The sequence below is a fragment of the Gambusia affinis genome, linkage group LG19 (assembly GCF_019740435.1).
Source record: "Gambusia affinis linkage group LG19, SWU_Gaff_1.0, whole genome shotgun sequence".
Lineage (NCBI taxonomy): Eukaryota > Metazoa > Chordata > Actinopteri > Cyprinodontiformes > Poeciliidae > Gambusia > Gambusia affinis.
The window spans coordinates 11,291,895-11,318,235 of record NC_057886.1 but is presented as its reverse complement, the minus strand read 5'-3'; the positions used below and the strand labels follow the sequence as shown (position 1 = coordinate 11,318,235).

The 26,341-nt window shown below is 37.9% G+C and overlaps 1 protein-coding gene across 2 annotated transcripts; it reads right to left on the bottom strand.

Annotated features, from left to right (window-relative positions):
• Positions 1–1,875: 1,875 nt before the first annotated feature.
• lmtk2 (lemur tyrosine kinase 2) lies at positions 1,876–24,450 on the bottom strand. 2 transcript variants are annotated; one of them, XM_044101168.1, is made up of 15 exons: positions 23,914–24,450; positions 18,685–18,818; positions 18,344–18,497; positions 18,062–18,138; positions 17,747–17,865; positions 16,750–16,837; positions 13,145–13,275; positions 10,384–10,468; positions 8,571–8,692; positions 7,821–7,970; positions 4,757–7,718; positions 4,412–4,544; positions 4,098–4,328; positions 3,507–3,539; positions 1,876–2,340 (listed from the first exon to the last, which is right to left on the bottom strand). In XM_044101168.1, exons 1-15 carry the CDS (start codon positions 24,017–24,019, stop codon positions 2,312–2,314), a joined length of 4,554 nt encoding a protein of 1,517 aa, XP_043957103.1. In that variant the 5' UTR covers positions 24,020–24,450; the 3' UTR covers positions 1,876–2,311. The 2 variants fall into 2 exon arrangements, with proteins under 2 accessions (XP_043957103.1, XP_043957104.1); XM_044101169.1 differs by lacking the exon at positions 3,507–3,539.
• Between the last annotated feature and the right edge of the window lie 1,891 nt (positions 24,451–26,341).

Sequence of the window (26,341 nt, the reverse complement as noted above, 5' to 3'; positions counted from 1 at the left end):
AAAAATCAAATTAAATGGGATTGGGTTCTGTAACCTGTTCCCAAATGTAATTCTAAAAAAAGTCAACAAAAAAAAGAAGCAAAGAAATGCTGTACACCAATTTCACCTGGTTGCAGTATTAACAGTTTTTTTTTTGTTTTTTTTAAATTAGTAGGATATGTGCAGTTTTAATATCAGCAGAGCTAAAATTGACAGTGATATGAAAATAATTTCAGATTACAATACATTTTAAATAAATTTAACCAAATGTGTGGAAATTATTCTGCACTGATCCACTAGCGAGACGGGCGGAAAAAAAAACATGCAGATCGAAAACTTTTAGAAGTTTGTTTGCATTTATTTTCATATTAAACAGTGTAATTATAAACATTTCATTAAATTACACTAAGCATGATCAATATGAAGTAAAAATATTTAAAATCTACAGGTCTTAAAGGACAGAATGAATTCACATCTGCTCCTGCGTCTTACTTTAACCGCTTTTAGTAGACGACTGATATGTTCCTCTGATTCAACTCAGCTTGAAGTTACAAAATGAAACCTCCTATTGATAACTCGGTTATTACATCTTTTCCCTCCCCCCACATTTACAAACGGAGAAGATGAAGGAAAAAAAAAAATCAGAATCCATATATACACATTGGAACATCTCAACATCAAGTTACATTTCTCAAATGTGCAAGATTAAGCAAATGTATACTGTGGTCAAAATAAAAAGATTTCCTTAAATATGTGTTCAAGTTTAACTGAGGAGCAGGCTGCTGGTTTAACAGAAGTTAGTGATGACTGATATGGTGCCTTCAGGAGCAGGAGAGGTGAAGGTCTACTACAGGTGAAGTACAGCTGTTCACAAGTGACAAAATATTTAAGGTGGTTTTATCATCCAAAGAAATAGGCGGTATGACCTACAGTTCCAAATGTAATAGATGTAAATGAAGACAGGGTAGAAAATTGTTAGTTTTGTTTGTATTGATCATACAAATTGCATACAGAGAATGAATGCTTTTTAAAGAGGATATTGCCATATTTGACACAATGTAGAAAAAAAAAAGAAAAAGGCAATTAACTACATCCATAACAACTTATAACAGCAGCCATATTTTTCCGTTTGTTCTAGTAGCGTCACCGAAGAACAACCGCCGCAATCACCGGATCGCCCCACGAACACGTTAGTGAAATTCATTGCACGTTTGTTTACAAACATTTCAATTTTCGACGCCATTTTCAAAATAGAGATTTCTCACTTATCTAAAACGAGAAACAAAAAAAACAAAAATTGTTTCCACATCACCCGGCTCGACGTGTGATTTGAAATATCCGTAGCGACACAAAAACGGAGGAAGAGGGAGCCGACTTCGCGGAATCAACAGGCACCATGATTAGACCCAGCGGCGACAAAACAACTTCCTGCATGTTTCAATTAAAATAAAGCTTTACAAAAAAAAAAACAACAAAAAAATCAAGAAATCAGCAATACGCTCCTCTTCTCAACTGTTTCACAGTTGAACCTCCCCTTCGTTAAGACTGATAATCAATAATAGTAATAACACCCTCAGCTTACTGCTAGTGTTCCTTACATAAAGAAACGTACAGTGCGTCACCTCTACTGGTTGTTCGGTACATCTGCAGTCCTCATCCTTTTAATTCAAATACTGCTACAGGAGGATTAACCGCAGAATGTCATCTCCAATTGGGAGACTCACTAAACTCAACCGGAAGATAGAAGAAAAAATAAAATAAAAGGCAACCACTGAAATAATTGCACAACACGAAGGAGAGAACCAAAATAATAAAACATTGATTAAATATTACATTTTAGATTTATAATTGTAGTTCTGCTGAGATCAAAGAGCTTATTTCTGTTTGGTTGTAGTGATTATTTGCCAGCTCAGATTTAATTCATTAATTTAAAATATTTTTTAAAATTTATTTATGTTTTTTTTTTTTTTTTTTTTTTTGGTGAGAGCAGGCAACAAAAAGAAACAGACACACATTTGGAATGTGCATGATAAGTCTTTAAAGCAGCACATTTGTCTTTTTTTTTTTTTTTTCTTTTTTTAATTGCACTCGACTGAAATTATACCAATGGAGCTGGACAGTTCCTGTGGCTCAGACCAGGACTGGGATCCGCCCGAATGTCTGAAATCGGTTGGAAATCCGTTTTTAAGTCAAATCGCCAACGCTTCTGAGAACAGTTCTGCCTGAGGCGAGCGCTCCACAAACTGTCCTCATCCCAACATTCCCAAAAAAAGGACGGACATAGCTTTATTCCTCAGTAGTGTTCCGAATGACGGTTCCTTCGTTTGTCGCCTTAGTCTTTTTCTCCATCTTCACTGCTTCCTGTTGGGAAGGAAACAAAGAATGAACTCACAAGAACCGTCCTTCAGAAATCCTGAACAACTTACAGATTTCTGTGTATATTAGTATAGTATATTAGTCAAAAGAAGTCAGAATGTGATAAATGTGAATGAATCTATTTTTAATTAACTTTTATATTAAGATATGTAAATTCTTTTGTCTTGCACCTCACCTTTACTCCTTTGGACATCAAATATACTATTAAGACGACCATAGAAACATTAGGCATTCAAATATTGTTTTAAAGCAAATCTTTGAACCATTATTACCTTCTGTCCTCAACTTGCATAGATATTAAGACACCTTCTAAACTTACAACACCCTGAATTAGGGTTTTAGTAATATTTTTTGAAGAAAAACATTTCATTTATCCAATTTTTTTTGTAACCTGGAACTTTTGTAGGGGTAATATTCAAGTCTGGAATTGTCAAAAATCAGTAACAATTACTTTGATTAAAAAAATAAAAATAAAAAAAAATAAAAACAGAAATTAAAACGCACATTTATGCTCAAATTTACAGTAGTTGAATTGAAACAGTGGAAAACAATTCAAAAAAAAAAAAAAATTTTTTTTTGAAGGAATGTCGACATAAAATGGAACAAAAAATTGTCAAATCAGACAATAGTGTAAAGTGGGATTATTAAACAGCAGAGAAGAAACATAGAAGGGACACAGATTTTTCTATTTAGGCACATGAGAGCATACAAACTTGTGTTTATATGTAACATATGTACATATAACACAAGGAATTATTGCATTCAAAACTAATTGACTTAATTAGACAGGAAAGAGGCATGCAGTAAATGTATCACGCTACTGTAATGCAGAACACCATCAGCTTAGATAATGTCTTGATTGTTTCCTTTATTTAAAAAACATTGTCAGTTTTAATCTGAGGTTTAAACATTACAATTTTGTATGCTTGGTATTATTTTATTGAAATCATTGGGAAATAGATATTAGTGTGATTGACATATGGAATACTTGATTATGTACATTTAACTTAATTGCTTAAAAAAAAAAAAAAAAACTTGATTAGGGCTGAAAGGTCGAATTAATTAATTGATTGATTAATTAAATCAATCGTAAAAAAAAAATTGATTATAGAAATAATCGTCAACTAATTTAGGAAACGGTTAATAGTTACCTGGAGTATACAGACTCCAAGAATGCACATTTGCTGAAAGAACAGTCAGAGCAGTAATTAAGTCAAAAGTGTATAAAAAGATACACGCACTTTAAATTTAAAATACAAAACCTTTCATTTATTAATTCAAAACTAAACAGATCAGTAGACAGCATTTTTTTTAGCATCAACTGCTACGATGATCAAGTATTAACATTTTTTTTCTTTTGTAAAAATTGGAATTACTTGTCTATGTTTTGATGTATTTTTAACATTGTCTGATGGCCAAAGTGGTTAAATGAAAAACCTGCAGAATGTGCCAACTTTTTAAAAAGAACTAAATTAATGTTCAGAATAAACGACAATTAAAGTTGTTAATTCTGATTAATATGAAGTGCAATGGGATGGTACCCTCGGATAGGCAATGGTTTTATATTTTAGGTGTTCTAATTTTTGATAGATTTAGAGACTGACTATGTATTAATTAATCAAATATGTAGCCTATTGACTAACAAATGGTAAAAGACTTGTATATGAAATTAATGATCGAGAAAACTCTTCAGCAACTGCTGGTCTGTCTTTAGCAGTCCAGAAGCTGGATAACGAACTTGCCTCCTTGTTCGATGTCGGAGTCGGTCAGATGCGTCAGGGAGAAGCTGGCGATGTTTGCCGGTGAAATGGAGAAACGAGAGTAGGTGGAGGAGCTGCTCCAGCTGGGCTGCGGCATGCGTCCGACTGATGGGGTAGCAGAGGACACGTCCTTAGAGACGGTGTCTTTGTCAATCTTGGAGAGGAAGGCAGGTCCGGGTGAGGAGAAGTCATCGTCCCACTCAAAACCACCACCTGAGAGACGTTACGGAACACGTTAGCAGATTGGATTCATGTTATCGGTGACAGTGAATACCAGCCGGGGGTTTTCGCCTCACCCTCTTCATCTGTTGAACTTTCGGAGTTGGCAAAGCGGTTCAGGTAGCTGGCTGTGGACACGGGGCTGCTGAGCTCTGGGGACTGACTGCTCAAACCAGACAAGTGGTCTCCCAGTTCCTTGGTGGGCGTCTCCTGCAATGCAGCAGGTTAGAGAACAAAGGAGCGATCCGCATTTATTGGAACCTCTGTACAAGAAGTGTGACTGGCTTAAACTGTTCTAGCTTTTAGTAGCAACATCAAAAATGCACAGAAATTTGCAGAAAAAACGACTTTTAATCTGAGAACATTTATTCAGTGAATGTAGAAAAAAAAATATTGCAAAATGAAATTCAAGTTGACATTACCTGGTCAAACAGGTAGACTGTGACATCATCGAAGAACGACACCGCTCTCCTGGAGTTCTCTGCGTCGCACCTGGCAGCAAACGAGGAAGACGGAGCTTCGATGTTCAGGTTTGTTGGTTTCAGCAGGCTCTTCAGGTTCTTGCCGCTGGTGTCGTCTGACACAATAATGGGCACGGCGTGCACGGCTTCGTCCTCGCTGTCCTCGCTGGAGCTGTGCAGCTGATACGCGCGCATGTCGTCATCAGAGTCCTCGCTGTTCTCATCCTCCTCGTCGGCGTCGACGCCGTCTTCCTGTCCCTCTAAACCCGGACCGTCATGCCTGCCCAGGTAGCGGCCCTCCATGTCGGGCTCTTTGATTTTATGACTGTCGTGGGCGTAGGTTCTGGTCAGTTTAGCGTGAACAGCGCCCTCTAGTGTTGGCTTTGTGGCAGTATCGGAAGGGAGAGGGGGGGTTTCCAGTCTTTCTGTCGGACTCAGTGTTTCAGGAAACGAGTCCTGGTAATTATGTATTTTCGTTTCTTTTCCATTGTGAGCTTCTGCCACATCGCTTTTTAGCTCCTCTCCAATCTCTGAAGTCACCTCTAGATGAAGATCCTCAACATCAACAGGTACAGAGGAATCTTCTTGGGAAAATAAAGCATCAATATCTCTTTCCTTGTAAGCTTCCAGCATCTGACCTTCAGAGTTCCTCATCCATGTGACTTCTGTAGAACTTCCTGCAGTCGACTCCTCTGTCTTTTTCTCTGGTTCTGATTCATTATCCGAGAAGTAGGCGGAGTCTCTGTAGTTGCTACCGGTGAGTGGTTCTTCTGCAGGATCTCCATGGTCTGGCTGGTGATCCTCACTTGGATCCACACCGCGAGTTTCGAGCATACCCTCAGCTTCAGAGATGACTATTCTAGGGGGAACCAAATTGGTGGGAGCACCAAGCTCTTCCGACTCTTCTTCGATGGAAACGCCAACGCCATTTTTCACAGGGGAGCAATCTGTGACGCTAGGCTGCGAGTTCCATTCAGGAGACTCCAGGTTCTCCGTCTCATAACCGCTGTCGGATATTTTGTACGGAGGATGAAGTTTATTTTGGGAGATTTGAGCTTTCAGCTCCTCCGCCTGCTCCACCAGCCGATGAATGTCCAGAGAGTCGAGAGAATCTGGTGTTTCAGCTGAATTGTCCACCGTTGGGACGGTGGTGGACATGCTGTCTTCCAATAAACTATCCTGGCTTATCTGATCCAAAGAAGGACCGGATACGAGTAGAGAGGATCTAACGAGTGGATGTCCGTTAGTTTCCAGGAAAGATTCCTCCTGATCAGACAAATTTGTTTCCAGGTCTAGATCAGCGTCCTCAATCAGCTCACTCAGAAGGTCGTTGCTTGTTAGGTCATCGGTCTGTCCATTTTCAGAAGGGATTGTTTGAACTTGGAGATTTTCAGGCATTCCAGTTTCTATGACCTTTGAGACATCTGGGTCATCTTCAAGGCTGTGGATTTTGGCATCTGTGGACAAAGAGTCTGTAGTGGCACTGTCAGAGAAAAAAGGGATATGGCCATCCATATTGTTAGTGATGTGCTCAAACCTCTGTGAGGTAGAATTGAAACCGGAGTCTGCAGTCCTGTCTGAGGACTGGAGCAGAGTGAGGTCTTCAGTGGAAGAACCGTTCCTGACTGGCACCTGGCTGTCTTTTTTATCATCTGCGACCACTGTTATGGAAGGCACCAGAGTTTTATTTTCTATCAAAAACGGCCCCAAGTTGGTGCTTGGAGAGTCTAAAAAGTCCCCTCTTGAGGCTGTGCTACTTGTTGCAGGTCTTAAATGTGTATCTGCTATGTTTAAGCTGCCTAAAGTCTCAAGGTTGTCCCAGGAGTTCATCTTGAATGTTTCCTCGGGTTCGTGGACAATGCCGGGTAAGAGAAAGTTCTGCGGTGGATTTGAGAAGCTCGAGTCCTCTTTCATCAGGTTCTGTTCTCTGAGAAACACAAAATTATCAGCCAGTTTTTCAGTTTCCAGACGCTTTCTTGCATCCATGTTCTCCTGCTCTCCTTCCATAGCAACCGGCAGGTGACAAGCATCTAAAAAATAGCTCGGATTTGGGTTCACATCCTTGACTTCCAAAGCTTCATCAAGAAAAGGGTTCCCACTGCGCTCCGGGAGCTCCAGAAAGTTCTGCCTCCAGGAGGGAGAGTCTTCGTGCTTTGACCCCTCTTCAGTGAAAATGTTGGTGTGGTATGGACTGTCGTTTTCTAGAGATGACCAGATGTGGCTGTCTGGTAAATATGAATCCTTTGAGTCGATGCTTTGGTGGAAAAAGTCTGCATCTGTGCTCGACTCGTCCAGACGGACATCTTGAAGTACAACAAAGTCTTTCTGGCTAGAAGAAAAGCCCATGTCCTGTTCTGCGTTCTCAACATCACCGTCAGCGCTCTCGCCTTGCTCCTCAAGCTGGATATAATATTCATTCCCGTTTGATGATTTCTGCGAATCAAACACTGGGACAATCCCAGGAACTCCTAATGCAGAGTTCCGACTTTCAGCTCCTCCTGCCCTGGGTAGAGGGTCGGGGAAATGAGCCTGGATGTCCTCCCTAGAAACAGGGAAGAACATGCTCTGGTAGTTTAAAGTAGTGTCCATGCCTGACCGGCCGTGGTTGCTGTCGTAGTGGTCATGCTTGGCTGCTTCCCAAACGTACTCGAAGCTGAGACCTTTGCTTGTTTCTGTAATGGTTAAAACTTCATCTATCTCTTGTCGCAAAGCATCATCGGCAAACTGGTCCAGGATCGGGAAAGACGAGTGGTTAACAGTCTGTCGGGTGATGGGGTTAGGCTTCAGTGCATCCCAGCGTTGCTCGAAATCTTCCTCCATGTCTTTCTGGCCTTGCATTCGCAGATAGATTAGCAAACGGTGCACTTCCTCGGCTGTGGCCCGCTTCTCAGGGGAGAGCCAGCAGAACTGCAACACCTCATACCTACAGGTACAAAAAACAGATAAAGTTTCTCCCAACTTTATAGTTCTTTTTTCCACTTTATTTGGGAATAAAATCTCTAAGATAATGGCTGAAAAGTCTCACCATCTGTCAGAATAAGGAAGCTCTAGTTGCGGTTTGAACAGTTTGACTTGTTGCTCCTTGATTACATGATGCAGAACCTCCCGGTTAGACAGGTGTGGGTACGGCTGAGTGGCATTCTCAAAAAGCTCCCATAATGTGACCCCCAAGGCCCTGCAAACAGAGAAAGAGAGGCAGCTATTGTTAACCCCATAAAACACACTAGCTGCTCAGCAAATTACATGAGCATGAAACAACAAATGTATTTAAATTAATGACGTTGCATAAAAACTCTGGTAATTATTGGAAACATTTTCAAGTGGAGCATTATTTTAACAACGCATTATCACTGTCGCAGGAAAGGAGAAACCAAGTTAATTTTTTATACAATATTATTTAGTATTTTCTGCCATTTGTACTTTCACTCACATGTTTTCAACACCTAACTGACTTCAACAGGATAAAAAGAAGTCATGTAGTCTTTATCAGGTTCTATATCCAAATTGCTATACAGTTTTTTATTTATTTTAATTTTTTTTACCAGTGTTGCAAATCTTAAATAGGTCTTGCCTGATGTTAGAAAATCTTGCAATGTCGATAACAAAGGTTAATATTGCAATAAAGATATCAGCTGCTTTATATGTGTATTTTTCTTGTTCCTTTCTCACGTCCAGCGTTGACAGCACTAGGAATCAACTCATTATCAGGCAGATGTTGTTTTTTTTTTTTTGGACTCTTCAAGAGATTTTTTGGTTAGCAGATGTGTGTACCTACCACACATTGCTGGCCTTGGACTGCTCCATCGTGATCACACCCCCATGGCGCTCCGCCACCAGTTCAGGAGCCAGCCACCGCAGGGGTGCGAACACATCATCCTCTGTGATGATGTAATCCTCCTGCAAAAATGGGATTGTTTTAAACGTGGTGTCATACAGATACGGATAAGAACCTAAATGAAAAGCATCATAAAGAGCAGAAATTTAGTGACTGTTGAGGCAGTACACCCTCCCTGACATTGCTTCTCTGTTTTCTTACAGAAATAGATTTGCTGGGTGACCTTCCCTCATGAGTATTAAATTCAGACAGCATAACTGCTGGCTAAGCTGTATTTCAAGAATGCAGTAGATCCAACTGCTGAGGACATATGCAGCACATCAAGTTACAGAGAGGACAATCTGGATTCTGCAATGAAATGTATCCTATGTCTGATCAAAGAGGGCATTTGTGTTGTCTCAGATTGAACGCAGATATTTTCTGTATTCTTGCCTGAGTAAAAATAGCAGAGATTGAGATTCTGCTTTACTATAAAACTGAGCCAGGTTTTGATGTTGTCATGACAGCGATTTAGCTACGAGTAAAACACAAAAACTAAACAAAAGGACAAATGGTCTACGTTTTGATTATCAGATCATCTCCCACCAAAAAAACATGTGTTTTTGGCATTGTATAGAGGACAATATCAGAGACTACCTACAAATAATATTTGACAACAGAATACAACTATGAAATATTCAAACTTTGCAAAAACAAAAGAATATCCACAGGTATGGTCTCCTGAACTGTATTTTAGGTCAGGCACATAAGTCGGTCACCCAATGAATCTAAATTATTCCTAAAAATCTAGAGATATTTCGTCCTATCCAATAACATTCGGCGTGAACGAAACTGTATTTGCTGTGGCATCTCCTTTTCCGGCTTGGTTATGTGACCTGCTCTGCATTTTGCTCAGACAGCTGTTTGTGTAAAGGAGAGCTGCGCAGAGAGCAGCTGAAACATCAGTCGTTAAATTTTATGATGTTCAAATTCAAGCACTAAGTTCATGAAGGATAGGAACTTTTTGAAGACATTTTGTCCTTACACGAACTGTACTGAAATATCACATGCTGAATTAACAAAAAGTCATATTAAAACACAAAGTAAACATGCTAGCATTAGCCTACCATTTCTTCAAACAACTGTGAGAAAATGTAATTTGGAGAAGAACCATCAGTAATTCCTTGGTTGTATGTGTCAACTCAGATATAAGTTTAGGACTAAAGCTGTGTGTGTGTTTTTTAGGGATGCCTTGTTAACACATATTAGCATTTTCACCCTTTTTCCTCCTGAGTTTTAGCATTTCATTTTGACCGACCTTTAGAAACTGCTACCGGGATTTAAAAAAAAATCTGCCACTGCCAAGGAAAGCACATACATCCTAACCATCACTGATGACTGGGACACAGTGACAAAAATAATATAAACCATGTATTATATATGAAATATAGTGTTTTATTTAACTACCGGTACATATTATGACTACATATTACAGTTCAGAAGATGTTTATACAGCATATTTGGGACTGAATCTTAGTTTGTCGTGACAACATCCTCATTTGTGAGGAATACTAATAATAAACTGCATATGATCATAAACAAACTTTAGATAAGCAAATATTATTTTGCAAACAACAGTATTAAGAAATCCAAGTGAACCTGTGAAAGCTGTGTTTCTGTGAAAAGGAATGTCATTAGATTAAAAAGAACACAGTATGCAGATTATTACAGTAATTACGCACAAAGGATAACAAACCATGAATAATGTCCTTACTTTATATCTGTAGGGTCCGATCCCATAGTCTCCCACTTTAACTGTAAGATCTGAGGTCAAGTAGCAGTTCCTTAGGGCCAAATCACTGTGAGAACATAAAAAAACATTAAATATTTATTAACATCAATCTCACTTCTTTCTTTAAGTGTCCGTTTTATACAGGCTTCGCTCATCTGCTTGTAAGAGATTACCACAGAATGGTTCTAGATCTAGAGGGATATCTGCCAAGAATTACAAATGATTAGGATGCCCAGAAGAATTCAGAACATGTGGCTTCTCATTTTCCCCGCTCTTCACATTAAATTCCTACAAGATCTATTTTTTTTTTGGCTTGGCCACAGGATGTTGTTTCTGGAGAGGAAACAGACTGAGAACTTTTGTTGGTCTGCCAGGAGAGGGCGTCAAGCTCCGGGGTTCATTCACAGAGAATCCAGAGGCAGGCTCCTGTTACTCTCTGCCTCACCAGCGTTCTTGGTACACAGAGTCCTTTTTAAACCACCCAATGACAGACGCTGTGGACACCAATATCCTTGTGTGTACATGCATAGCCTAGCTAACCGCCAGTCCTACTGAAACCTCTGAAAAGATAAATGAAGATGTATTTTGAAACACTCCTGTCCTCTGCTGTTGGTTAACATGTCAACATGTTAGTAACACAGTAAGGAGGGAACCAAGTTAAACATTTTAGCCCTACAAGGTCACTATATGGTGAAGAGGCGATCACTTCTATACCCGTAAGGTATTTGTGGACTCACTGCAAAACCCTTCTACACTCTCAGGCTGGGTTACTCAAATCACTTCTTTAAAAATAATATTAACCAAGTGGCACATTTTGAAAGAAAATTGTCAGTTTAGATGACAATATTTTTTTAAAAAAGTTACAGATGACATTTTTTAAAAGAGCAATATTAAACAAAGTGTAAAAAAACATAACATGAAAGAAATTACTATGAAGCTAATTTTCATACATACATTCCTTGTAAATAATTTGATGGTATTAGCGGTTGAGTTGAAAAGTCATTTTAAGTCATGCCTAAAAAAAAAAAAAAAAACTTTATGGAATAAAATATCTCCCCTCTGCGCAACACCTGACAATGCTTTCATGCAAAATCAAAAAACTCATATGGGCTTCCTACTGGATGCAATAAAATCATGATAAAAATTCAACTGGTTGTGAATAAAAGCAATTATTTTACCTACTCAAGTAATGTCATGTTTATAGTTTTAAGAAGCTATTTCCAAAAGATTTGAGTTGAAAAAATTCCAATGAAGAAAGCAAAACATTCCAGTCATGAGCAAATTTTTTGTACAAAACAAAATGATTTAATTGTTTCAATCTTAAGTTTCAGAGATTCCTTTTAAACTGAGCCCAATTTTAAGTTTCAGTTGGACCACTGGAGCCAAACACGGTCACTTCTAGTTGGAAAAAAAACCCGGGATGACGGACAAATGTCAAAGTTGAAGTTTGAAATAGCAGCTGAAAAAACTAGCAGGTGACATCATGCTGCCTTCTCTTGCGTAAAGATTATTTTTGGTTGAGAAATGTTTTACTACAGGTGAAAGAGTTCTTGGCACTGGATAAATGCGTTTAAGAATACTAATCCCATTGAATTTAATGTACATTGCCAAAGAGAAAAAATCAATTCACTTATAAGAGATCCCACAGAAATGCACACTTAAAAAATGTAACATTTTAAAGTTTCCCAAAAGGAATTTATTAAAGAGACAGGCTGCTGATTGAGTTTTGCTCTTTTGCACCTCCATTCTTATCCCTGCATAGCAAAGCTGAGATTTCAGCCTGGGACATCGGCCCACACAGCACTTGTCCCGAGAGGTTTTGTGTCTGTGTTGCTGCACCAAGTGATACCTTCTTATATACAGTTTCATCAAGCTGTACACCGTGTCCTTTTTTTAGTTTGCATAATGACTTAATGCTTTTTTTTAAACGTTTTGAGTTGAACCTGTCAAAGAACCATTTTCGCTACTGAAAATGAAACGAGTCATCACTGAGGAAATCTTGTAGATCTCTCTGTGAGTTGTAACAAGGATTAAACCACAACGCCCAATATGAGGATATCCCTTTACATGCAAAGAGCAGAATCATCATATCCCTCTGGCAGCGGACAGCTGACACTGTGGCAAAGCATTGGAGCTGTGTAATTGGAACCCTTAAAGCTTATTCTGAGCATGCAAAATAGAGCTGATGAGCTGAGCATCGTATGTTAGTCCCACCCCACCCCACGATCCCCGAGTTCTTAACGTCTCCCTGCCACCCCTGCTATCAGGGGTGGCAGGGAGACACCCAACCAGTGCTGGCTGTGGTAAAAATGAAAACGAAACGCAGCCGCTCCGCTGTACAAACCTTTTTTGGAGAACACTGGTACTCCTGAGACTGGTTGGACAGACAGCATGCAAGTAAAACTGACTGTTGGTCTACGTCTTCATAATCATTTCCAGCAACTTTTATGACTGTGTACTTACCACATGACACTTTAAATACCTTGTAAAATTAATTATTTCAGAAATTAAAGTAGCAAAACTTACTGATTAGGTAAATAAGATATTTGAAATTTGTTCTTTTTATAAGCTATCAAAATAAAAGTAAATAATCACAATCTTAAAAAAAAAACTACAAAACAATGCTGACACAGCTGCTGTCACTGACAAAGTAAGCAATACCCTGCACAAAAAAACACATTGCTTAGCTTAGTGGATCAAAACTGTGTGCGCTTAATTAAGTGTTGCAGTTCTGAAGTGCTACCTGTGCAGGAAGTTGTGTTTGTGAAGGTGAGTGACACCAGCAGCAATTTCGCAGGCCATCCTCTGCAGCTGCAGCAACTCAGCGTTTCTGAACGTCCAATCTTGCTGAGATAGATAGCTCCGCAAATCCCCCTGCAGCAACAAGCAAAGACGGACACAAAGAGCAGTCAACCCATTCAAAGCAAACAAACCACTAACCAGAAAGAGAAATATTCTGTAAATGATTTTTTTTTTAAAAAGAAGCAAAAGATGCCAATAAAATGCAGTGTGCAGACGTTGCCACAAAGGGGCAGCAGACTCCCCCCTTCTTGTCTTTTCAGCACTTCTCACAGCCCAATGTGAGACAGCCAAATAAGGGTAACACAATTCAATGCTTCTCAGTGCTGTGTCACAGATTTATAAATAAGAATGTCTCGGTCAGATCAAGAAATTACTGTGAACTCATCTCTTCTGGACAATTATTCACCATCAATACAATAAACTGGAAATATTCACATTTGAAATGATAAAAAAAAAAAACTATTTCGAAAATTAACCCTGCCGTTTGTCGGAGCGGCGTGACGACAGAGCAGTGAGACGTCAATCATGAGGTGCACCGGGAACAAATAGTTAACCTCTGGGTGGTATGTCAAAGAGTCAGTAAATTTGACTTTCAACAAGAGCTCAGCCCAGACTCATAAAACATCTGTGTCTGTCATTCATTAAAGTATAACAGAAAGTGACTGCCAAATTGTCAATGTGTCATTGTGTAAACTCCTTAACAATTCCTTTGGAAAGGCCTACTAAAATGTGCAAAACAGTCAGGTTAAGAGAAATTCCCTCAAATTAGCTAAACATGCAAATATATTTTCTATTGGGGTTTACATGCTAATATTTACAAGGCGTTTCTTTTGCCACAAGCTGTCTCTTTGAAAGTTCTTTTAAAATCACTCACATTAGCTCAGTTCAATATATTATTTTAGTTTACGCCACAATTACACACTTTTCTTTGTTGGTCTTACACATAAATCTAATAAAACACATTGAATTACAAGACAAATGTGAAAAATCACATGTACACCCTTGTTTAGCACCGTATACACAGAAGAGCCAGCAGGGCTTTTGTAGAAAGTCTCAACTCTAAAGCTGCATTCAAAGTATGTAAACGTAATTGTTTGTCTACCTTTATTTGTGAATCTTTGGGAGCAGGTTATGTTGTGTGTGTTCCAGGAATTATGCTATTAACAAAACAATAAAAGTACAAGAATGTTCCAAGTTCAAGTTTAGCTTAACTGCTACAGCATGAAGTTACAAAAATGAACGTAAAATAAATTCCAGGTATTTCCTGAGGCAACTCAGGATGCTATTTTGGAGACTTGAAGGTATTTTAGAAATTCCTGTAAGCCTATTTGCAGCGTCTACCTAAGTTACGGTAATAGATCATCGAGAGCTACCAGGAAATGGAATCAATCACCAATCATAAGATCAGTTTTGAAATGGTGACTAATTCAATACCGCAAGGTAAAGAACAATTAGAGATTCGCTGATAAATCAGCAGTTAGTGGATTTGAGTTAGTCAGAAACTGAAAAATATATTTAAAATTTATCAACTCAACCCCTATGTGGTTCTGCAGACAACATTCTTTGGTGAGGGAGTTGTGACAGAGTAAAAATATGCCTCAAAATTGCCAAGAATTAAAATATGTAGCAGCACAAAGATGTAAGAAGATGTTTGAAAAGTAACAGCATCTTAAAAGATGTTGAGAAATTTCTGCATGGCATTCAGGCGGCTAAAGACTAAGAGTAATTCCCAGCTAAGAGAGAGGCAGAAGACGCAGAAGGCAGCCTAATTTTTAACATTATTTATTATTGATGACGATAAACTGTGTCGACAACTTTTAAAAGCCAAACTCGGGCGCTGCTTGCCTCGTGGCATGAAACACGGAGGCATTTTTGTCAAACATCCCGACTCCTGGCCACACACTTAAAGACTGTTAAGTCTTTAAATCTTTAAAGACTTAATAGTCTTAAATATCAATTGTCATCACATAATATTTTAGAACCTGCAGCAACAGTTGCTTGATGTATTTTGATGTCCAAATGCTTTGAGTTTGGGTTACCTAGCATGGTTGATGCAGAACAGAAAAAAAAAAACCAAAAAACCCGCCAATAATCTACAGCTTGACAGAGGAAACATCACACTTGATTGGTTTTTCAGGATTCAACTTGTTTACAGAGCAGCTGTAGGGTCAAATTTCATGTTTGCACATCTAGATGATGACTGATGCAGCCTTAAGTAGGGAGAAGACAATTTTACCTTAAACACTAACAAAGAACTTCAGCTCTTTAACGTTAGGCGCTAACTGAATTCATTTAAAGAAAGAAAATATGCAGGGTACAAGTCCAGCTCCATCTTGAAGCACTCAAAAATCTTTATCCAGCGAGGGATAACGAGTATGCACATCACTCAGTTGTGCTACCCTCACACATTATCACCCTCAACATACAGGACCTACTCCTCCTCTCCCTAATGACTTGTGGCAAGTTATTCACCTTGACTTATTTCCATGTGCTGTCAGAGGGATTACTGGAGCTGGCTGAGAAAGACCACAATGCCAGAACTTCTGCCAAGTCTGGGCAGCTGACAATACCCCAGCCCAAATAAGATGACGCAACCCCTGGCCAGACAAATTCAACTGGACTCAGATTAAGTCGTTAAACAGGTTGGAGAAATGAGAACAAGAAAAAAAAAAAAAAAGACATTTGATTGTACTAATTGAGCAGACTTAACAGCCAGTAAGCAACCCAACAAATGCTGACAATATAGCAGACAAGTGAGATGTTGATCTCCCCCCCCAAAAAAGCTACGTTTTGGAGCCAAAAGATAGCTTTAACAAAAATAAAAAATAATAATAATAAAAAAGAAATACACGGGTTTTGTAACCATTACTGCACGTTTCTTTGGCTACAGCTTCATTTTCTTAAGAATTCATTCAACAGCTGCCAACGACCATAAAGGGTTGGCTATAAAAATGCACAAACACAGCAACTGGTAGAGCTGACACCAGAGGAGTGTAAATGGAGCCTGTTGCTTTACTGGGTGAGGTGGGAATGTGAGAAGTCCAGGGCTTACTGTAACTATGTAACTGGCTGAAGGAGGGGATTGGAGTGGGAAGAGAAGGGTACTCCCCTAAGTTTGTTCAGGCTGTGTTGTTCACTCAGTGAAAGACATGAGCAAATGATCATGAGGACCAATGAGTGAAATCAGTGTGTACAGTAGGTGGGAGGTCCAATTTGGGATTAATATGTTAAGCCTTTAATCTACATGGTCCAAAACAGAAGTCACTTCTGAGAATTTGAACGGTCTTTATTATTACTCAAGCTCGACTGATTGGAGAAATCGCTTCAGAATGATCAGTTAATTCCCTTTTTTTTTCTTAAACATAATGAAGCATTGGACAAAAGTAATCACACAAAAAAAATCTAAAGACAAATGTCAAATAAAAAAATTAAAAAAACTACTTCAATTCAAATATGCATATTTATCTGGATTTGATCTCATTTAGTTGCTTTTCGTCTTTAGTAGCTAATTTATTTATCATAACCAGAAAGCACATCTTCACTCACCATTTCATAATACTCAAACACAAGCAGGAAAGGAATGGCCTCAACGCACTGTCCGAGGCACTGGAGGATGTTTGGATGCTGCAGCACTCTGAGAACAACAACCAAACAAAAAGGATTAAAAAAAAAAGTCTCATTAATAAGGCTAGAAAGAAAGGAGCAAAGAAAGAAGCTGCACGGCTTTATTTTGTGTTTTTAAATGTGATAAAATATCATGCAATCTGTGGAAGAAAAGGCAGAGGGTCCTGCCAACACTGGTACTACTGTTCAAATATGGACAAAAAGACAACCTAATCTCTAGTTTGGTATTTAAAATTAAAATGCTCTATTATAATCTCATTGAGTTTATAATAGAGCATTTACAGAAATTTCTTGCATATACTTCCCATGTGATTCTATTTTTTTTTTTAAATGATCTAATCTTATGATTTAAAAATTACTTCAAGAATTCAGTAGCAAAATGTCATACTTATGAAAAATCAATCAATTTTCAAGGGGCATGTATGACTATTTTTAGCCTCTAAAGAATTATCTTACGCAGCCTCTGAGGCTAGAATGTTTAGTAGAAGCACATCTGGCATGCATAGAAGATCTTTGAGTATGGAGGAGTTTGTTGAAGTAGCAGCTTCCCTTCTGTTTTGATATAACATGTTTATGATTTGACAATTATTATTACTTGAGATTAAAGCTAAGAAAAAGTGATGAATACTTAAAAGAAAGGCATTTGTTTAATTTCATAAATCTTCAATTTGTTTTAAACATCGCAGATTTTTTTTTTTTAGATGAAGTGAACATACTGTATTACACTGCATATGAGTTTTAAAGTGGGTTCATAAATGAAGTGAAATTATTTTTGTTGATCAACATGTTTGTGTGAACACTTTGAATAAAAATTACAAAATTAAAAAAAACAAAGAATACAAAACCATTTGCATATTAAAAAAGAGCCAAAAACCAACAAAAATACATTTTGCTTTAAATAACCACTTTGTTCATGTACCTGTATGGATCCCCCTGCTGCAAAAAGTCATTCTGCTCCTTAGCGCTGGCATTTGCTTTCAACTCCTTTACCACCACTCTGGCTCCCCCGGGGTCTGTGTATATTTCACTCAACAGGACCTGACAGCAAATAAACACAAGATAAGTAATATCAACTGAGAACATCTAAATTTTATTTCTTGTATTACCCAATTCCCTGCCAAATATATTAATCACCAATTAGCATGAAAAATGCTGCCTGCACAAAAATAAGAAAAACAGCAGCATAAAATGTACAAAATGCTGAGGTCAAACTAAAAAAAAAAAAACAACTTACCTGACCAAACCAGCCATTCCCAATCTCCTGGATGTAACTCAAACTGTGACGTCCTACTTTGAAACCACTTGATGATTCTGAAACACCAAATAAAAACCAAATCAAAACTGACTGTACACAAGTTTTGCTTGTCGTACTTAAAAACGCTCATGTAAATCTGCAGAGAAATGTGTTTTCAAAAGGGTAGTTGAAGTTTAAGTAGTTGTAATGCAAAGAATTCAACCCTGCTTTGTTGGTATTTGTGTTTTTGTTTATTGCTAATTGATGAACTGCTAATCGGACCTGTGATGCTGGCCAGAGGCTGCAGATGTGGGGGTCCTGGCAGTGGCACAGGAGACACAGCAAGGGTGTAAACCTCAGCTGGAGACTGCATAGAAGGCGTGTCCTCTGCTGGCGGAGTGAAGTCGATCTCATCATCAAAGTGGTCCTCAAACTCCTGCGTCAACAAAAAGAAGAAATTAAATGTTTGACATAAGATTTTTTTCAATGCATCACAAATGCACAGTTAACATCGTTGGCAACAAATGACAGTTAATTCACAAACATTGTCGTCGTCATGTTAAGTCTGCACTGGAGCCGGAGGAATTGTGCTCCTCTGACAACCTGCCAGCCGCCTCTCTCACCTTGAAGTCGATCTCTCTTTCCTTGCAGCAGGTCACACAGTTTACAAGCACCACCACCAGAGCCACCAGCACAACTAATGACACGATCAAGGGCAGGAAGAGAGACACGGGCAAAGTGTCCCCTGTGTGTCCATCTGAAATGACAAAAATGGATAAAAGAAATGAAAAAAATAAAAATAAATCAATTTTCGGCTGTAATAAAAAAAACAAAACTGAGAGCATCTAACATCAGTTTTGATCTAAATCTACCCACAACAAAGGTTTGCTTAAGACAAACAAAAATAGACTGGATATCATGTATCACAAAACTCCTGCAGCTTAGCCACCCGATTGTCAAACCAAAGCACTGTGCAATGCTACATATTTATATTTCTAAGTGCACACTATCCACAAACATAAGAACTGTCAAGCTTTTAGTCCTGACCATCCAGCTTCTAGTTCAGAGACACTCAGAGAGACAGTTGTGGGGGTGTCCACAGGCCCATCAGCAGCTGATGGTGCAGCAGCGGTGACAGCAGGTGTGGGGTTTCTCGAGCGAGGATGCTGCTGGCCTAGCAATTCGACTGGCAGCTTTAACAACAGCCTTTCAGCCCACCCGCTGCACTTCTCAGCCTCTAGACTGAAGCCGGCCCACATCACAAAACTCAGTCTTCCATTTTAGCACAACTGGTAAAAAAACAAACAAACAAAAAAAAACAATTCTGCATATATACACAGTAGAGAATCTCAAAATGCAACAAAAACCCCGTTTTATGATATATGCCTTGGAAGACGAGTAGCTGTTACAGAGGTTTGTAGTATTTAATGTGAATATTGTATGTTTTCCTACATCTCTGCACAAAGAATTTACGTTTTTAATTAGATCTTTTTTGTGATACTGATAGACCAACACAAAGTAGGGGATGACTGAAAGAAAACTCTACATGGCTGCATTTATACAAATAGAAACCTGGGAAGTGTGGCTGATTAGCACCAGTGGAGTCTGAAATGTAAGTCTAGACTTTGATCAAGCCAGAAATGACCAGTTCATTCTTCACTCTTAGTCCCAATTCATTTCCAGACAAACAGATATTTTGCAAGGTTTCATCCATTTACCAATGGATTTACCTCTACTTTTCCTTAAAAAAAAAAAGTAACAATCGTTTGTTTGTAAATATTTCCAATTTAGTAAACATAAATTCTAAAAGAAAACACAGGCAATTTAAAAGACGGGAGTGCTCTCTATTACTGTAAAGCTTTAAAATCTTCTGAAGATGTTCAACAAAAATGTTAACTTGGAAAGTACTTCTAAATGTAGCAATTATTTATTTCCTATTTGAAATATTATTCAAAATGCAATGATTGCTGCTCAATTACTTTGACTTAAGAATGAAAAATTGCAAAGAGAAAAAAAAGGCAAAAAAAGAACAATTAGCTCATGTTACGCTTTAGTTTTAAATAGTTGTGTAAATACTGATACTCCTACGCAATGGTACTTTATTTAACTTTGTACTCTGAGGTTCTAAATTCTAAAGAATGAATATTTTCATAAATGGAAAACTTTTAAGAACAGGCCCATCCTTTCACATGTTTGCTACATCCCAGGACTACAAAACATGGGATTTTAATGTGGCTATATCATGTTTTTTTTTTTTTATCCTTTTTTATGATTGGTCATGTATAATATTCTAATGTTCTAAGAAACTGGAATTGGGATTGTTACCTAAAACAAATAATCCTCATGAATCACAAACAAGTGCATACTTGTATATTACACAGTTTCACTTTTACAATAGCATTACTGCAAAGAATTACCATTTCAATGATATCTTTATTAGACTCAAGCAACTTTAACATCATAATGAAAAGCAGGTCAGCTAGAATGTTAACCCAGAACATTGTTTTCATAATCATGGGAATTATTGGATTATACTTCCAACTGAACAAGACCGCAAAATGGACACTGTGTGAATACTGCATGGTAAAAACAAATGCATGCGATTTTTAAATGGCTCTTTAATGTCACAAAGGGTTACAATCAAAACAACCTAGTGGAAAAATTGCCTTAATTGGAGGAAGGGTTTCAGTGCCAACACCCTGTTGTGTCTTCCGGCATAGCAACAAGTGACAAGGAAGTCCAGGACCCCCAGAGATGCTACAGCAGCAGTCAACAGGAGCCGGGTCGCTGCCCCTCCACATGGGATCAGTTCTTCTTTATTAGGTTTTATTTGAGTCATGGGTCCCTATCATGACTTGGCAGAGTTCTCAGGCGAGGCGGTTTTTCTAGGACCAACACAGTAGGGAGATGTCATGTCTTATTTCAGCTGTACTGCATATTTCAGTAGTGATTCTCACAGAGGAGAAGCTGACCCAATTTTTTTTAAAACAGACTTTTTTTGTACTGCTGGAAAAAAAATAAAAATAAATAAAACGACGTCTGCAGAGAGCAGCAAACTGCACTGTCTGGCTGGTTCAGGATTTGTCAGTCTGGAATCATCTCCATAAATCAAAAGCAAAGCCCGAGTACCAGAGTTAGCCGGGTCATTCTTTTCAAGAAAGAATTTGTGTTCAGTTACTTTTCATGCTTCTGTTCAGAAAAAATAAATAAAATAAAGTGAATGACAGAAACTTGGTTGGCTTGTGGTGATGTCAACATCAATTTGACTCTGAACCATCCAAAACAATGCCCTGGCAGGAATATAGCAGACAGACAGGCCTGTACTGAAACAAGCCTCCCTGACTGCCTGGTGATCAAGCAATAAGGCAACCGGGTAGTGAAGAAATACAGTCAACATTCCCCATGGTGCATATGTCAGCATGATCTGGCTTCACACCAAAAAGAGACACAGAAATCTATAACTGTACTTTTACTTTACAATATAAGGACCCAAACATGTCACTAAGGCGATATATTTGATAACGAATATCTAAGCCAGGAGTTTAAATTATTTTTAAGTGTGTCCATATCCATGTTCTTCAGCTAAATTCAAACTGTAACAATGAAGAATTATGGACTTGTACCGTTTAATTTATGAACTGGTTGATGTAGGCCAAACAGGAGTGGCAAGGGACAGGTTGTGGGTGATAAAACCATAAACAGCAGGCTCTCTTTCTTGTATGCTACATTGTAACTGAGCAAACAACACCACTGCTAATCATTGATAGGGGCTGATAAGATTAGAAAATCTTGCAGTTACACATTACAGATCCACCGTTCAACATTTTTTAACATAATTCGGAAAAACTGGAGGGAATGGGACTGACAAAAAAAAAATTACTGATGTAATCTAGAAAACACTGAAATTACTCCCTGAAACTAGACTCATGGGATTCTGAAGATGACTTGTGATTTTCAATCTATTTGACTTTTCCTTTGAATATACAAATCACTATAAAATCTGCAAAAGTTTACAGGTTTTGGATAGAATATAACTTGAAAAGGAGTGTCACTCATGATGCAAGCAAATCAGCACATGGAGAAATAGCAAAACATGCATTTCATAAATAATTTTATTGACAACAGTCATATGATCTCACTCATGAAAAGACATGTGATGCAGGTAAACTATGTCAGTGGTATAAAGACTGAAGTGATTATTCTGGAAACAGTTTTGTCAGGCTGGTAGGCAATAATCAACTCAACTCTGCAATAAATCTAGAAAATAGGGTCAGGATATAGGAACATGGGCCTGTTTAATAGTGCACAAAAAAATTAAAGTGCATACTAGAATGATTTTGGATGACTAAGGTCTAAATGTAGGAAAATGTGTAAAAGTTTTTGATTTTCAGAATTTTCACAGTTAAATGGTGCTACTTAAACAAATCAGAATCATCATAAATACATTTTACTAATATGTTGTCTAAATTCACTAAGTTTGAAGCCCATGAACATCAACAAAGAATGGCTTTCCTCTACTTTGGTGCCATCACTAACCTTTGCTACAGCTGTGTTTAGTTGTTTGTATTTGGGTCTTTCTACCTTCAGTTTTGTGTTCAATTGGTGAAATGTAAGCTCAGTCCACTAGAGACCAGCCGACCATGGAATATTCCACTTCTTCACCTTTGAAAATAACCATTTTACTTTCACAGTATGCTTAGTTTGCACCAAAATTCAACTGTATAGTAAAACACCCAATAATTAGAGTGATGGGTTACCATCTTCATATTATCGTGCAATTCAAAGGCAAGGCAAAACACACAAACTGTGATCAAACTGTGCCGTCTCCTCAAAAATAGCTTTTTATCTGCAATTGTAGGAAGCAGCTTCAAGGGTTTATTTTTTCATTTCAAGTACAAATAAGCATATAATTCACTGCCTAATATGATTTTATTCCAGTTCAACATTGCAAAGCTCACCTGTAAAGTCTAAGTTGCCAAAATGGTGTTAAGATGAGAAGATTTTTTAAAAGAACAAACCAAAACGTCTGTTAATGTTTTAAAACTCATATACGACAGCAATTTACTGGTGTGACACATTAGTGAATGCTTCATTAGCCCACAAAAGGTCCAGATCGGATCTAAAATTAAAAATAATTTATAGCTATATTCATTTCATATATGCTGTAATATCTGGTTTGTAAGAAAAATGTTAGGATGCATTTTTGTTTCAGCAGAGACTGATGTTTTAAGGATGAAGATAATACAATATACAACACTAATGAAATATCTCGAGTAACCATTACAAATCATTTAAAACACCATAGCCGTTTTAAATTTAAACCTTATTTGCTCTTTCACATTAACTTGAATGTGTGATAAACTGCTATTGAAATGTAAACATACTGGACAAGATCTATACTAACATCTAAGAATTTCCCTCATAATAAACCGACTTGTTGTTAAATTGGTAACAGAGGCAAAAATAATCAAGTATAAATAGTGCTTTCCCTTAGGGGGGGGGGAGGATTCAAGGAAAGTTTGTTTATGATTAGCTTCTCAGGTGGTCAGTTAGCCTGGTCGTGACTTTCACTCGATTGTGTCGTTCTTGTCGTAACTTTGTTTAAATATTTACGGGTTTGCTCAACTACCGAGTAAAATGGGTTCTCTTTTAGACTATTACCAGCACACTGCCTAACAATCTTCACAAATTACCAGAGAACAGTTATGCTGGCGTTAGCTTTCTAGTTGATCATTAGCAGCAGGTATCCATTCCAGAAAATGCTAGCTGGCAGACATGTTTACGTATAAACACAAAGTAAACACAACCATATACCATTTATTTGTTAATAAACTCGTCTTCAGGCGCCTTACCTGTTTTGCGAGTTTCCCGAATAGGGAAAGCTTCAGAGAACCAACATCCAGACAGAAAAATCCAGGTAGCCAGCAATAACACAGACCCACGGCGTCTCTCCATCATCCAAGATTAGCCAACGAAATGTTAGCCAACTGAAACTGTCCTAAATAAACGGCTGATATAATACCGAATTACGTGATTTAAACATTGATTACCAATTTACTGTCAGTGTAAGCTACACATAAGAGCACATTTTGGGGCTGTTTTAGCCAGATGCTACTCGCCGGGCTAACTAGCTTGAGCTAGCATGTCGAGGCTAGGAGTTTCAGCTGACGACAGCAAACGTAACTCCGACATGAAGCGTTCCGTTGTCCATAGAGACCAAAAACAGCGGCCACCTTTCGCGAACTGTCATACTTGATGAAAACGTCCAAGTGTTATTTACATAAATATAATCTCATAAAAATTAAATCAACAGCCCCTCGGTCTCATGAAACACCTCTCCCCCAAAGCGCCATGTTCCTGTACATCACAGAATAGGGGCGTAAAACTCCATACGACTGGCAGTTACATACACCAATCAAAACGAAGAATGCCTTTAGCTTGTACTTGTATGGCCAATCAGCGGGCAGTTTTCTTATCAGTCAAGCGAATTCACTGATTTGTATCAAAGCAGAGGAAAGCCTTTTACTCCCAGTAACTTGGCTGACATGAGTCACGGAATGGAAGCATAAAATGTTCATTTTTGGATTTATGACCAACTATAAATAAATAACTGGTTTTATTTAGCGACAGAGGTATTACGGAAAATTGAGGCTGTTTTGTTTACAATCTAACAAATTTCCCTGTTCACATACCAATATTCTTATAATTCAAAAACTCTCATTGGTATTTTACTTAAGAAAAATCTAGTCGGCCATACAAAAAATATTTTATACTCATACTCATATTATAAAAGCTTCTTCAAAGAGATGTAGATGCTGATGGTGGAATTTCCTGTTGCGGTCTGTCTTAAAGTGAATCTAAAAGGTCTTTGACTGAAGATACTGTTGTTAGTTGGTGGTCGTAATGAAGATCAAATAACAGTTTGTCACCTGCCAACAAACTCAAGAAGAAGAATAGGACACCATTGTTGTATGACAGCCTCATGAAAAGGATCTTCAGAGTTGTCTGTAATGTTCTACATTTTATAAAAATCGTTTTTTTCACATCATGTTCAGGAAATAAAATTCTTTACCAGGGACAGAGAAGATGCAGGTCAGAGTTGACGGTATGTTGGATGGAGGTATGACAGGGAATCCCATAAGAAAATGCACACCAACTTTTTCCAGATTTTTATTGAAAAAGGTTTTGTTATGCAATATTTTATGTTGGTCTGTCAGATGAAATCCAAATTTTGAATTCAACAGGACAAAATGTATACAAGATCAAGGGGCATGAGTATTTTTGCAAGGCATCCTATATGATTATGATTTGATATGCCAGTTTAAAAAGAGAACTTTTCATTAAACTGTTTTTAAATTGAGATGTGATTGTTTTGACATCTAGTAAAAATCAAGAATCAAATTGTTCTGACAGTTCATATAAAAATATTTTGTCTACAGAATCATGCAACATTTTGTGAGTATATATTTTTAATAACTATCTTTATGTAACTTTTTTGCAACATTAAAGTGAGCAAGAGCAATTTAAAACATGGCACAGTACAATAATTTGCATTCGCCTTAATCAGATTACAGAGCTATTTATTAATTTCTTTTCTTAAACCAGTGTTTCTGATATGCCCGCAGGTTTACAAATCACTCGGCCTATGAATGACAAAATTATCTGCTCTGATTAACTGATGAAGGAGGAGGAGGCAATGCGTGGCATACAGGGAATCTCTCTGGGATTGAGGACAGAGACGTCAGGTTGCTTCTTCTACTCTAGATCACGAATCCACAACAGAGTGTCAGTGATTCGGGCACAAAGCGAGCAAGGCAGAGATCCGCAACATCATCTGTTTGGAAAGTGAAAACATCACCCACAGCACGGTGAGCATCTTTTGGTTTCTTTGTACATAATTGTTTGGTGATGCAATTGTGTTATGGCTTTGTCTTTTGAATTTTTTTTTGTTTTTCTGTAAGGAAGAAACTACAGAATGTGAAACCCTACTTTTGATTTCTTGTTTATTTTAGCAACTTTCTAACATTTTCTGAATATAGGCTGATAAGCTTAAAATTAAAGTTCATTTATTTTGCTACAATAATTATGTTTCTAACTGGTGGTATCCTTCTTATGAAAATTATACACTAAGTGCTAACCAGTGTCTTATTTTTCTCTATAGGGAATGAGCAATTATAGTCTATAGCTTCATTCCAGCTGATTTTATCTCACATGAACCGCTTTCTGACATGAAAAGAGCACCAGATTTTGTTTCTGTCACCTTGTGTTTCTTCCATTCGT